The 14,133-nt window shown below is 33.0% G+C and overlaps 1 protein-coding gene across 2 annotated transcripts in view; it reads left to right on the forward strand.

The window, feature by feature from the left end:
• Positions 1-210: 210 nt before the first annotated feature.
• Positions 211-14,133, forward strand: part of LOC136040911 (repressor of RNA polymerase III transcription MAF1 homolog) — a 31,233-nt gene continuing 17,310 nt past the window's right edge. Inside the window, exons 1-4 of one of the 2 annotated variants that reach the window (XM_065725330.1) lie at positions 211-272; positions 9,574-9,822; positions 11,281-11,424; positions 13,264-13,545. In XM_065725330.1, the coding sequence (XP_065581402.1) occupies positions 9,740-9,822; positions 11,281-11,424; positions 13,264-13,545 (509 nt within the window). In that variant the 5' untranslated portion in view covers positions 211-272; positions 9,574-9,739. Of the gene's footprint in view, positions 273-8,959; positions 8,979-9,573; positions 9,823-11,280; positions 11,425-13,263; positions 13,546-14,133 lie in introns of those variants that run through there. The other variant, XM_065725331.1, reaches the window with a different exon arrangement.

Consider the following 14,133-nt stretch of genomic DNA (forward strand, 5'->3'; position numbering starts at 1 on the left):
GTCTATTTTGCTTCTGACATATACTTATGTTTAGGTTTCCCTGTATGCTGATTGTTTTTATTCCTCGTTTTACCTGTAGCATCGCTATAATAGGGCATAACAGGTTTAAATTGTAATAGCTATTTTCGGGCTAGTTCTGGCTATTTTTTGGCTAGTGATTGTGCCGATTTGGGCTATATCTTCTACCGAAAAACTATTAGCCGTGCGGTACTGGCTGGGATGCGGAAGAAATAAAAGAAAAATCAGACAAAGGGAAAAGCAAAGAATCATAAGTAAAATAAGGAGCTAGATTACTTATTGCCTTGACTAGTTCCAAATTCCAGCACGTTGTAGATTATTTAGTCTTGATATCAATGCTTGAAATCCGAGATTTGGACTCTTAATATAAGTTAGACTAGCCTAGATAGACTTTTAATGTCTGATACTGCTAATAGTCTTAGATGCACTTGCTGTTAAGGGTAAATAGACTTATCTTTCAATATATTCCTAGCCACTCAGGTATTATGAGTAATTGTTGTGGTGGGGAAATTCTTAAAACCTCCCTGAATGCTGAGCAGTCAAGTAAGACACCTATACCCTATCATGGTTGAGATTATCAGAGGTCAATTTAAGAAATAATGGACAAATGGTAAATATTCAATGGTTAGTTTCTTCTTAAGTAAAAATGCTAAACAGATAAAAGTAGAAGGCTAGGCCATCCAATTTCCAAATTTCATGGTTGTTCTCCTGAGAGTGCACCCTTTTCCTTCCTAATGATCCCATGTATAGAACTAATATGAGTTATATCTATTGACTGAATGTCTCCTAAGGATCACTCAGCATTTTGCCTTGGTTTGAATGAAAGAAGTCTTAAAGTTCTTTAAAATTTGTTTTCATTTGATTGGGCAAAGGTCTAGATTAGAGGCTATTAAGAAAGAAATAGTAAATGTTTAGTTTCATCAATGCTAATTCTAGAAGCACATCCAAATTTTAGCTTTCTAAATTCCCCCTTCAACAAACTATAAACATTAAATTGGGCAGGGTTTTGAAGCTGAGGGACATGTTAGGGTTGTACACTATGAATAAAATTATATTTCAAATACTATTAAAAAATTATTTCATTTTATTATTTTAAATACATCACAGCTAATTTCTTTATAGTAGGAAGTTGAAAGATAATTAAAAAAAACTTATGCTTTTATTAATGGTAACTCTCCACTTTCACTTCTGAGTCAAAACTACCCAGCATACCTGTGAATCAGAGCAATTCTTTAAATACAATGTTTTTGCTCTGTTGATTTGAAGAAATGCCTTCTGATACAATAGAGATTATACAGTTTTTCACCTCAAGGTTAAATTTATTTTAAAAGATTCTTTGGCTAATGGAAGACCTTGGTGAAACAAATCTGGTTGAATAGTGATTCTTGCAAGTGAATGTTACCTATAGAGCAAATCATATTAGTCACTTCTGCTCTATAGATAATATTCACTTGCAAGAATCACTATTCAAACAATTTTTTTCACCAAGGTCTTCCCATAGCCAAAGAACCTTTTAAAACAAATTTAATCTTGAACTGAAAAACTATATAATCTCCAATGCATCAGAAGGCATTTCTTCAAAAACCATGGTATAAATGTCAATTAACAGTTCAACCAGTCAGAATAGAGACCTTGTCCCATTACCTGCAGAGCTCATGGACTAACACACTTAGCTGTATAGGTTATTATTACCTATAAGCAAAATGGATGTTTGTTTTGTTCAAAAGTAAGAGTGGATAATTACCATTAATGTATACATAAGTTTTTTATTTACCTTTTGACTTATTACTGTATGGAAATTACCAGTGATGACTGGAAATAGTATTTAAAATATAATTTCATTCATATTGTGCAACCCCAACATTTCCCTCAGCTTCAAAACCCTGTCCACTTTACACATTTTTAGTTTGCCCCATGGAGGAGGAGGGTGAACCAGAAATGGCTGCACTTTTAGATTTAGCATTTCCATTTGCCTTCAACTGGAAACTATGCAGTTTAGTTTCCAGTTTACTATGTTTACAGTCAACTGGAAACTATGCAGTTTAGTTTCCAGTTTAGAGCACTTGTGACAAAACTAAAACTTTACCAAAGAAACATTTTAAGACAACAATTCTTACTCTATAAAGTGCAGAATAATTATAGCAAACACATTTTGAGTATAGCCCCACCATACTTTACCCTCAATTCTCCATAATGATATATTTCCAGGACCTTGTGCCAATGCATCTCAACCCATCTACCCATAAATTTAATAAACTGATGAAACAAGAACCAGAAACACAAGAGTAATGGATAGTAGAATTTAGTGACCTCTAGTCACTTAAAAAGGGCACCAGAGTGTATAATGCCCATTCAGATAAGCCTCCTTCCCATCTTTCAATACCAATGGTTTGATACAATCACCCAAGAGGAAAAACAAATAAATATACATCTGAGATCTTTCCTCTTGCAATTAAACTTTAAAATTCCATGTTTTTTGTAGATAAGAGCTATAACCTCTATTATAAGATTCTCTTGTTAGACTGAATCTGATTTTTAATAATATTACTTGACTTTTTGAGGGTGCTCCCCCTTTTTTGAAAATAAGGCAAATTTTCTCTGGCTTTTAGCTTTTGATTAGTAACATTAAACTTAATGAATTTCACATATATGGAATCTGTATAAAAAGCCAATTCTTTTGATACTCTAATTGCTATCAAAACCTTTTTTAGAATAGATGGTTCCTGTTAGGCCTAGTTGCATTTTACTTACAGTTTGTTACTGCAAATTGTGAACTGTCAACAATGATTTTATCTTTAGAGAATTTTTCTAATCATTTACAATTTTTAGAGAAAAAGAGTTGAAATGCAGACTATAGTTTTGGTAGTGTGCTTTTCTGGTTTCATCAATGACATCTAGATTTTAAATTAGGACTATCAACAGGAAACAATGCTGGAAGAATATTGGGTTTAATTAGTTTGCAGGTTAGAATTGCCTGTTTTTTCTCTCTACTGCAATCTTCTTCTACTCTCTACCTGCCTCATCTCTCAACCTCTTCTTCTCCATAAGTGATTAAAGCTACAGTTCAGCTAGTCTTGCAGAGTAATATGAACATGATTCAAATATGAATATTGGCTGCTCTCATGATGTGACCCCCCTCCCTTTCCTGGATATAGCCCTATACTATATACAAAACTAAAAGAAAACACTGCAAATAAAATTCTTGATGATATCCATTGTGTTTCTATTAATCTGATTTTCATGTTTCTTTCCTATGGCATCAAAATTTCAAAACCATTTTTAAATAATATAAATATCCAACAAATCTCAATTCTTTTGCAATGAGATAAGGGTATTGGCTTGTTGAGAATGAAAATACCTTAGAACAAAGACTTAAATCACAAGAAGCGAACAAAAAGAGTAGTGAGATATATTAATCAGAGAATGTCTGGGACCATCAGGAGGTGAATTGTTTTGGAACTGATCTCAACTTTTTGGCAGTGAGATAATGTTGTGGCAAGTTAAAAATACAAATATCCATGAGCAAAAGCCTAGAACACAATAAGCAATGGAAAACAATAGAGAAGCAGATTAGTTAGGGCTATATCTGCAACCATTAGGAGACAGAGTAGGTTACTTCTATTATACTGCTTCCTGCACAAGACCTAATGTGTTAACAATCACCATAGCATAATCTTCAAAACAAACTATGAAAGCACCTAAAACCCACAAAAACTACAACCCAGCTAAAAGACTAATTTACTACATCTTCACAAATTGCATTCAACTCAAAATGTGCACCAAATAGTCCTATTTCTTGAATTGAAAGAGCTACTAGGCTACAAGATAGTAACCTGTTCAAGTAGTCACTTAATAAAACTCCACTTCAAGATGGACAAATAGGAAGAGAATTAAATAATTATGACCGGAAAGCCCATTAGCACAAACAGAGGAAGATGCAGTCAAGCAGACTAAACAATATTTAACATGCTCTATTTATGAAAGATCTTAGATGATTAACTCTAGCTCCCCAAGTGAATTAAATAGGCTTGCACCCTTGTTAATCAACAAGGATACATCAAATGTACCCTTGTTAATACACTAGGCCTATTAGACAATAGACAATAGTCCACACAAGGTCTATCAGACAACATTCTTGCTCTTATAAATTTTTAGTTTTCTTCATTAATTTGCATGCTATATCACTTGTTGTACTTTCTAATGCTTATTCCTGATATACTCTCATTGCCTAGAAAATATGCCTCAGAGAAAATAAGTAAAAACTTATTAATACAAACATAATAATTGCAACCCTAATATTTTGGCTTCAAATCTGGAAGCCTTTATCAATGAAAAAAAAGAATAGTAGCTTGAGAAAGACATAAGAAAAAAGCATGTAATCACTATTCAAAAACCAAAAAGAAAAACAAAAGGCAAGATCACATTCAAACAAAATTCAATATGGTAAAGCACAAGGAAAGATGTCTTATACATACCATTGTGCATTGAAATTATCTTTTTACATGGGATTATTTAACCAAAATCCAGTATTTAAATCCAAGCACCAAAGCACAAGGCAGGACGTGTTCTACATACTATTGTACATCCAAATTATCTTCTGGTATAAAGAAGTTAATTTGGTTTTACAGTAGTATATAGCAGACATCTTGCCTTGTCCTTTATTGTTTCCATTTGTTACTTTACCATATTATATTTTGCTTAAATAATCCCTTATCAGAAGATAATTTGGATGTACAATAGTGTACAGTAGACATTTTGCTTTATTTTTTTATTGTGCTTTGATGCTTTACCATATTGGATTTTGTTTTAAGTGCAATTTTTGGGGGTGTTTGTGGGTTTCTTCAGTTTTTCATGTTTTTTTAAGCTATTTTTTTTTTTTTAGTTTTTATTCTATATATAAAGGCTTCCAAATGTGAAGCCAAAATATTTTCAAATTGGCAGCATTACATTATCTACCGACTTTCTTGAGAATAGTTGTATCTAACTGAAAAACGTTTTTTTTTTCATTATGGAAGGGGGTGGGGGCTACTAGGAACCAAATTATATTTTGAAAGTGTTAAACAGGGAATGAATATTACTACTCTATTACTATTATATTGCTGAGATCAGAATGGGAATCATTCTGCATAATGACCAACAATTACTATGAATTTAGCTGGATATCAAGCCATACCAAAACTTTTTTCCATTTTTTAAGGGTTTGCTTATAAATTTTAAAAATGTTTTAATTCAGGGTCATGAAAAGTTTTGAGGCTCATAACTTTTTCCTTGTGTCTTATTTGAGCTATAGGTCTATTTCTTAAGGCTTCACTTTCATAATGCAAAGGTTGACCAAGGTCATCAAAGGTGAGGGCCCTTTGGGGGTGGTGGGATGGAGCATTCATACTTCAGAAGACTTTATTGGGGCATCATTACGGATCTGGCTCCATTCCCTAAAAGTTTACTAGAATAATACATAAGGGCCATTTTGTTTGGTACCTCCATGCCCTTTTGTCTAGTCCCAAAATTTACAATTAGCCTCTTTTGCTAAGAAATCAAAAATAGTCAGGTTGTTTAAGCTATGTCTTGTTTTGGCTTTGGAGTTTCAAGAACTCTGGAAGTTCATTTTCTGTTGCATTACAATCTCCATTTTGTCCTTGCAATGCAGAATACTATGCTTTATCCTTTTATTAACTTCAGAAGCACACCTTGCTCTAGAATGGTGTTACTGGAATTACAACCTTATTCTCCTTTTCTTCTTCAGTAATTTAGTAGAATTGGTACATCTATGGCATCGATCCTTTTTGAGGGTATGAAAACACAGGGTCAACAGCTTGATTTTTTTTTTTTTTTTTTTTGCAGGCTGATTTACAGCCTACAGGGATTTGTTGTATGCTGAAGTAGGTGTCAATATATGTATTGGATTGGTTAAGTTCAGAGCTTAGATGCAATCTTGTAGAAGTTGCTTGATAATGTGCATGCCCTCTTTTTGCTGATGGTACAACGAGTCATATCACTCCTCTCCAACACACTCAAAATCAAGCAGCTCACACAGTAACTTCTGTAAACCCTGTTGCCAAAAACCTTCAACCTAGTAGGGTAGTCTACACCCATCAGGAATTCCTAAAAATAAGCTCTGTTTGAAGATTTGTTGTCACCTAGAATAGCTTTCCAGTAGAACTAATCCCTGAAGGTTCCTTGCTTGAAAAATTCAAGCAAAGATACAAACAATATATTGAAGCTGAAAATATAATGAGTAAATTACCAGAACTAGCACCATATCATCATTGTTAATGGAAATGCAGTGATTGTGAAAAAAAATGTGAGTCTATATAGCAGGAAAGCTGATGATGGGATCTCAAGTATAAGCTAACTGGTCACCTGTTATCTGCTTAGAGAACATAGTCTTGGGCCTTGACATATTTCTCTTATCTTTACCAAGAATTTCGCCATTTGTTTTGTTCTGGAAACATCCGACAATGTACTTTTCATCAGTTTCATAGTGGCCCAGAAAAACTTCTTGCATACTTCTTTACCAGTTCTGTACACTCCAAATTTGTGAAAGAGTAAGTTTTGTCTTCAGGAAGTCCTGACATCTGTTTTTCTCTTCATATCTGGCTTCTTTTTCACACATTTGAAAAAGGATTTTGCAACCCTATGGAACCCAGCTCCTTGGCTAGATGCCAGAAGCTTTTGAATACGACTCTATGACCCTCTTGGTTCATAGTTTTGTACACCAGCTTGTATTGACGACTTTTCCATTTGTTCTTTTGCTGGAACCACTTTTGTGATTTCTATGTACTCTTCTCTATCTTTACATCTCTTTTCATTTTAACACAAGTCACTTTCTTTTTGGTATACTGTTCTGACTTCCTTCTTTTAATTGATTCCAGATTGGGTGCAATATCCAATTCTATGGCAATTGCTTCTGGGATAGCGGTGTTCAATACAAAGTACATGATTGGTAGCAGTATTTTTACTAGCCTAAATGTGTGGGATGGGCCAAGGAATTTCACCAACTGGCTGGTTGTTTTTATTGACTGTTTTGTACCAATAATTAGCATAATGTCCATTTTGAATACAATGTATAAAATCACTGCACAAGTTGGTAAAACTGCTGCATTTACCAACCAAGACTAATTTCAATATATGTCACGTCACTATTTACATGCTCTATGGAAAATTGTGGCACCATCTGTAAAATTGTGGCAGGAGTTCATAGAACTGCTGCATTCACCTACTAATTTTGAGATTTCTATAGATGACATGTCAGTATTTTCATGTTCTTTATTTTACTAAACAAATTTTTTTAGTGGAGTTTTTTTTTTACTGAAGGCCCAAAAACATTGGGTTGGGGCATCTCCCCCCATACATGACAGCTCTGATTGGTATTTTCCCTATGATTCTCCAAGATTGAATGTTTTTTATTTCATTTTCTTCTTGTTATGTCCCTTTTTTCATATAGATTTCTATGTTCTAGTTCTGTATTTCTCAGCAAATGTAGGACAATTTTGGCTCTTGCTCCCCTGTAACTTGAGCAAACATACTGAATACACACTGAGAATAAACAGCGGACAGAACAGGAATTAGTCTTCCTAATTGAGAGTTGTGCTTAATTAAAAAAAAAGTTAAATGTATGACACTATGAACATAATGATGAGGGATCTTGAAAGCTTCAGCAAACAAAGCTCAGTAAAAACAATTGTCATAAAAAAAAAACAAAAAAAAACCTGGTGGTAGTTCAAAGGAGTCTGTTTAGGATCCCAGGTACTGATATGAGGCAATTTTCTAGTGTTGTCCTTAATTAAGAGCCATTGCACTTCAATAAAAAAAGACATAATATGCTTTTACAGTTAGGGAAGGGAAGGGTGGTAGGAGCCTAACTCCTGTTTGCAGTAATTATTGTTTGTTTTAAGTTTGACTTGAGTATTCAACTTAATTTTTACTTGTTTCAGGATTTATTTATTCAACTATATTAGGATCTGTTATCTTTATGTTTGATATGATCATTTATTTTCATATTTGTTTGCTGGGTTTTATTTAGTCTCTGAGAGTAAGTTCTGAACTTTTTGAGTTTGTATTATTGTAGGTCTTTAATTCTGTTTGTTGTAAGACTAAATGGTTCTTTCCTTCTCTTTGAATAATTTTTTCTTTGGACAGTGCCTAAGATTAATTTTTAGAAAAAGCCTACATATGCTGTATGTACTGGGGATTTGATCTAGGGGGAAAGGGATCCATATTCAGGAGGAAAAAGGCAGATTGTGTGGAAAAACATGAACTAGAGGAAAATACTGAATGCACCAAGACTTTGTTGTGATAGATTCTCCCAAGGCCTGGTTAAGAACCCTAGAACTACTTGTTGCTGAAATTTCCTTATCAAGGTTATCATCATACAAAGTAATATGTCACACACTGTCTAAGCTAAAATTTTATGATGTGGTGTTTATTTATGTAAACGTGTTGATTATAATAATGAAAATGCTCAAATGGTGCAAATAACCTATGTTAATGATGCTGTTTTTGTTTGTTTTTTCAATTTTCTCACCTCTTTGAAAAATAGATAGAAAAATTCATCTTAACTAATTTTTGAAAATCCACAATACTCTGCAAATTTTGTTTAGCAGACTTACAGGATAAAATGTATATACTAAGATTTTTTGAACATTCAGACTGTAACTTTGTTAGGGAGAACAAAGTTAGGGCGGTCAGGCCTTGTTATCTTAAAAATTTTGTTTTTTAATCTCCAAACCTAACACTGTAACTGGCAATTGTTGGAAGTAACTATTTGACAAATTATCACTTTAACTATTATGCCTAAAGGTTGCTACTGTAATTCTTATATCTTTTAGGCATAAATGTATTTCATAGATATGTCCAGAGGTTGGTTGACCCTTTCAATAACAAGCATAAATAATGTCTCCTTGTGGTCAGAAATGTCTCCTTGTGGTCAGAAAATTGTAGTGGAGTATCCAAGCAGTCCGGTAATCAGATAAATTCAGTTTTTTTGAAAAATGTCAGATGCTACCTTTAAGTATAACAGTGACAAGAGACCCTTTTCAATTATTCTACCAATCAAAGTTTCTACCAAAATAGTAGTTTTCTAAATTCTTGCCACCTGAATGTTTTGCTTTCCATGCCCTTCCAACCACTGCATAATTTTTTATTTTGTGCTTTGACAAAGAAATATAGGACATAAACTCCAGTTTGCACACACAAAAAGAAGCTTTTATTATGTTTGAAAAAAGGTGCAGCCTTTAATTGACAGCTTTTTTCTATTTCTGATTCCTTTTTAAATAGAAAAAGGTTCTCTGTCAATCTTTTCTATCTATAACTGTACTTTGCACAGCTCAGATGCCCCGACTTTTGATTTTTTGTTACCTAAAAATGGAATGCAGGGAACAATAAAATACAGGGCAACAATCATCATAAGAGTTGTAAATTCAGTATGTAGACAAATTCAGACAAACTATTCTGCTGAACTTTTGAAAAGAAAATGTTCTATCCTTTAATTGAAATATATAATTTAATAATGTATTAAAATCTTTTTTCACATATTATAATAATTTCATTTTTCAGGTATTGGTGGCTTTGATTTCAGCTGAAACTTCAGTGGAGACATGTGCTCCTGGCCAAATGATTTGTGTTTGAATGGGCAATTTTTAATGTGTCAAAATCCTAGCACAGTGTTTAGAAACTTTTAATATATAGTCAACAATTTGTATTCAGAAGTCTAAAGCAAACCATGAAGTTACTTACCAACCCTTCATTTGATAATTTGAATTTTAAGCTGTCAATGGAATTAGTAGATTCCAAGATTGATGGAAAGTAAGTTGTACTTTTTTATAATTGCCAAGAGGTTTTTGAAATTGTTGATATTTTCAAAATTGTATTGCCTTCAATCAAAGATCATAAATGCAACTTCAAAATATCAAGGCAAGACAAGATCTCTTAAAATGTTGAATGGAATAGAATATTTTTAATATATATATATATATATATATATATATATATATATATATATATATATATATATATATATATATATATATATATATATATATATATATATATATATATATATATATATTTACATATATATATTTGTATTTCATTTTACATGTAAATTGTATAATAGTACTTCTAGTAATGTAATTTGCAATGTAAATGGACCTTTTTTTTTATTACTATTGAAGTCAAGGATTTGATTTTGAAAATTAAGTTTTTATTTTAAATCAAGGATTAAAAATCAATCTTATTTTAAAATCAAGGATTAAATGTATTTTTGAATTAAGCCAAGTTATTATCAATCCAATGTTAATTGAAGAAAAAGTTAAGATATAGTCTGAGTGAGAGGTACAGCTAGCATAAGCCTTTAAAGAATATACAAAAATGATGTCATAGTTATAGTCACGATAGATATCATCCATCCATCCATTTAGGGCAGAACTAAGGTAGATAGTCACAAAACTTTAGGGATGAACAAGATTTTTGGTTTTGGGTTGACTCATGATAAACAATGTTGACTGGACTTGTATGCAAATGGGTGTGGGGGGCTGAATTTTCTTGAACTCAAAGGCAAACAAATGACATAAGCCTAATAAGCAAACATGCCTAGTGACAAATCACAATATTAAGGCTAACTCTTTTCTGTAAAGCTGAATGAATTTTGGAAAAGAAAACTTCAATTTTATTAACAGAAAAATATAAAGAAACAGATGCAAAGCTGTATTAACGTTTGTTGTGCATAATCATTTTGGGCTTTAAAAATTACTGAAAGGGTTTTGAAAATCACATTCACACGAATGATAATAATATGGCTTCAGAATTGTATGGAGCTATAACAATGAAGTTGTTCTATGGTTCTTTAATACTTCAACAGGAAAATGTTTCTGAATGTAACTCGTATCTTCTCTTAAAGAAAGAAGACAAAAAGGATGCACGGCTACTTTAATGTTTGTTGCAGGGAAAGATGTTTGGGCTTTAAAAATAAATTTAAAGGTCCTGTAGACACTCATAATATTTTGGAAATTCCATAGTGCCATAGTAGTGATATTTTAAAATAGTTGAGAAATCCTTTGTAACATTTTGCAAATTATTCAAATTATTTAAAGGAGCATGTCTTCTCATAGGCAAGGTATAGAAGGATATGTTCAAAGATCATTCAGAGGACCTACTCATAGAATTCAGAAAAAATGCACATTAAAATACATTTCTTATTTTGACTCCCTCTTCCTGCTATTTTCAGCAGTTGTCAACTTAGTACTTGCAATGTTTTCTTTTCAGATTGGAGAGCTATTCATGTAAATTGACCTCACACAATAAAGTTTTATGGAAACGTTTCAACAAATGTGAATTTGGGCACAGTTCCTGCGACCTTCAATACCTTGGATACCCTCGCAACTTTGGGGAATTTTCAAATGCCACTAGGTATTTCTTAGCATTTTTTTAAATGTAGCTAATCTGTCTATTCAATTTGCTGTTTGTAACTTAGGCTCCTTTGTTGCAGTTCCACTTTAGAGGAAGAAGCATTCTTTCGCCCCCCTCTTTTTTTACCAGAAAGCTGCATGGAATACTATTGATTCATATAAAGCCTGTATTTGGAATAATATAAATGAATTAAAATGTTCGTTTATGGAAGGGTGTTTTCACCCATAGTCAGGGTTGAAAAACATTACGTATACAGGGGAAGAAAATGTAGAAGCAGAAAAACTGCTAAGGAAAATCAGTTTTCTATGTTTGTGTTAATGTCTTTTTACATCACAAGCGTGGGGATAGACCCCCCCCCCCCCACGAACCCAAATACGTTTTCTTTTACAAATAACTTAGTTGAATGATCACAAAATACAGGAGATTTTTGCCGTCTTTCAAAAGTTTGCAAGGTTGTACCTTCATGCAGTTTCTAAGGCTCAGTTTCAAGTTCTGATACTTTTGTTTTTCAAACAAAATTTGTCTTTTTTTCACATTTGAAGTAGTGTCAGAACCCATATGAAACGTGCTAACATTTTGATCTCCTGATGTGCAGTCTTGGGGTTCACTCTAAAAAAAATTCAGCAATTTTATTACAAGATTCCTTATTCTAGAGATCTTTTAACCAATTCAACCAAATAGCCAAGTTTGAGATGTGTTGCTTAATGCTATTGCCTTGCACTCTTCCCAAAAATTGTATTTCGTCTGCAAATGTATTTATTTAGTACTCATGCTTTCATTAGCCATTATATCATATTTTATTAGCAGTTTTCAGATGCAAAAAAATATTTCTTTGCATATGGAATTTTAAAAACAACAATAATAGGTGAATTGAAAACTAACAATGTAGTGTGCAAATTAAAACAAGTCCTAATTTGTTCAATTCAAAATGAAGAGCTACGTTTAAACTCAAAATGAATAAAAGTTAGGTATGTACTACCACCCGACCCCCTGGTATTCCTGCTACAGTTTGATTATTGCTCTCTTGAAAGATTTTAGATGGGAAAAAGGATAGCCAGTTAGTAATTACTGTTGTTTTATTTATCAAGTGCCTTCGAAAACGTTTGAACTGAACATTTTACTGTTTAAAGCATTTGTAACTAAAGTGCCTTTCTATTCTTTAAGGAATGTCAAAAAAAAGTTTAACTTCTTATGACATTGCTCTTGCATTACAGCATTAAATCTGGAAATATGGAAATAAAAAGTTGAACTTTAGCATAAAAGCATTGGGCTGAGACAAGTGGTAGGTCCTTTCCCCCAAAATGTGGAACAATGTGTTTTCGTTTTAAGTTTTGGCATTTCGCTTTGCTTCTATTTTAAGTTATATTTCTTTTTTTTTTATTGAAGGAGCCATATTCATACATGTATATGAGGTGGGATATTTTGATTTGTATGAAAGGATACCTCTATATTATTCAGAATTACTTCTCATAGAAAATAAGAAATGTTAAGTCTGAAAAAGCATTTTTGGTGGCTTTCCCCCTCACACCCTTCGAAATATTGACTGACCTTCTCCTAACATTTTCCTCATAAGTAATACTGTTAGTTTTAAAGCATAAATTGTCTAAATTAGCTGTTCATTTTGATAAACTACATATATGTTTAGGGACTTAAATGGCACTGAGTGTAGTTATTTTATGGCCTCTGAAACTCGGAGCCGTGAATATTGCCTCTGAACATTGGAAAAAAACTTGATTTTATAGATAGGCGCTTAAAGCGTCTGATCGACAGTTTTTTTTTACACTAGTTGACCGGTTTGTTTGTTTGCATTTTTTTTTCATCTAAGTTCAAATTTTGTAGTAAAAGCGCTCCACCGAAAGAAGGCACATTATGTGACATGATTGATCGCAAGACTTTGTTTTATCTCATCGCTACACTCAATGCAAGCTTTTATCCCGATTATGACTTCAGTTTTTCAAGCAGTGAAGATTTCAGTCGGGAGCCATCTCTTGAATTTGTGATGAACCAAGTTGACAAACTACTTGGCACTACATGTGGAGCTGCTTATGTTCACAAACTGAGAGAAGAAATGTGGTCAACAATGGACAAGGAAATATCATTGAAAGACTGCCAAATATATAGGTACGTTTTCAATTCTAATTATGCTAAAGCTGTAATTATACGAAGCAGCTCTGTAACTTGGCTTAGAAGGAACTGGGGCAGGTGGTATTGGTTTAGAAAGCATTTCGCTATATAAAGGCTTATTTAATCACTTCTATTCACAAAGCGTTGTAATTTTCTTAAGCATTGCTGTGTAGGTCAGGACAGTGTCCAGTGCTCAGTACCTCTTGAAACAACTTTGTTTTGAGGACTGCTCCTTAATTTCATTTAATTTTCCAACAGTTCCGTTTTTTAGGGTACTTGGTATTTACCAAGCGATATATAGCAATCGTAATTTCTGTCTGTCTATCTGTTGGTCCCGGTTTTGCTAGCTCGGGCAATTCCAGATAAGCTAGGATGACGAAAGTTGGCAGACGTATCAGGGACTAGACCAGATTAAATTACAAATAGTCGTTTCCCTGATTTGACCATCTTGGGGGGAGTGGAGGGACGGTTAATTTGGAAAAATTAGAAAAAATGAGGTATTTTTAACTTACGAACAGGTGATCAGATCGTAGTGAAATTTGATATTTAGAAGTATTTTGTGTCTTAGAGCTCTTTTTCTAAATC

This window comes from Artemia franciscana, chromosome 21, assembly GCF_032884065.1.
Source record: "Artemia franciscana chromosome 21, ASM3288406v1, whole genome shotgun sequence".
Taxonomy (NCBI): Eukaryota; Metazoa; Arthropoda; class Branchiopoda; order Anostraca; family Artemiidae; genus Artemia; species Artemia franciscana.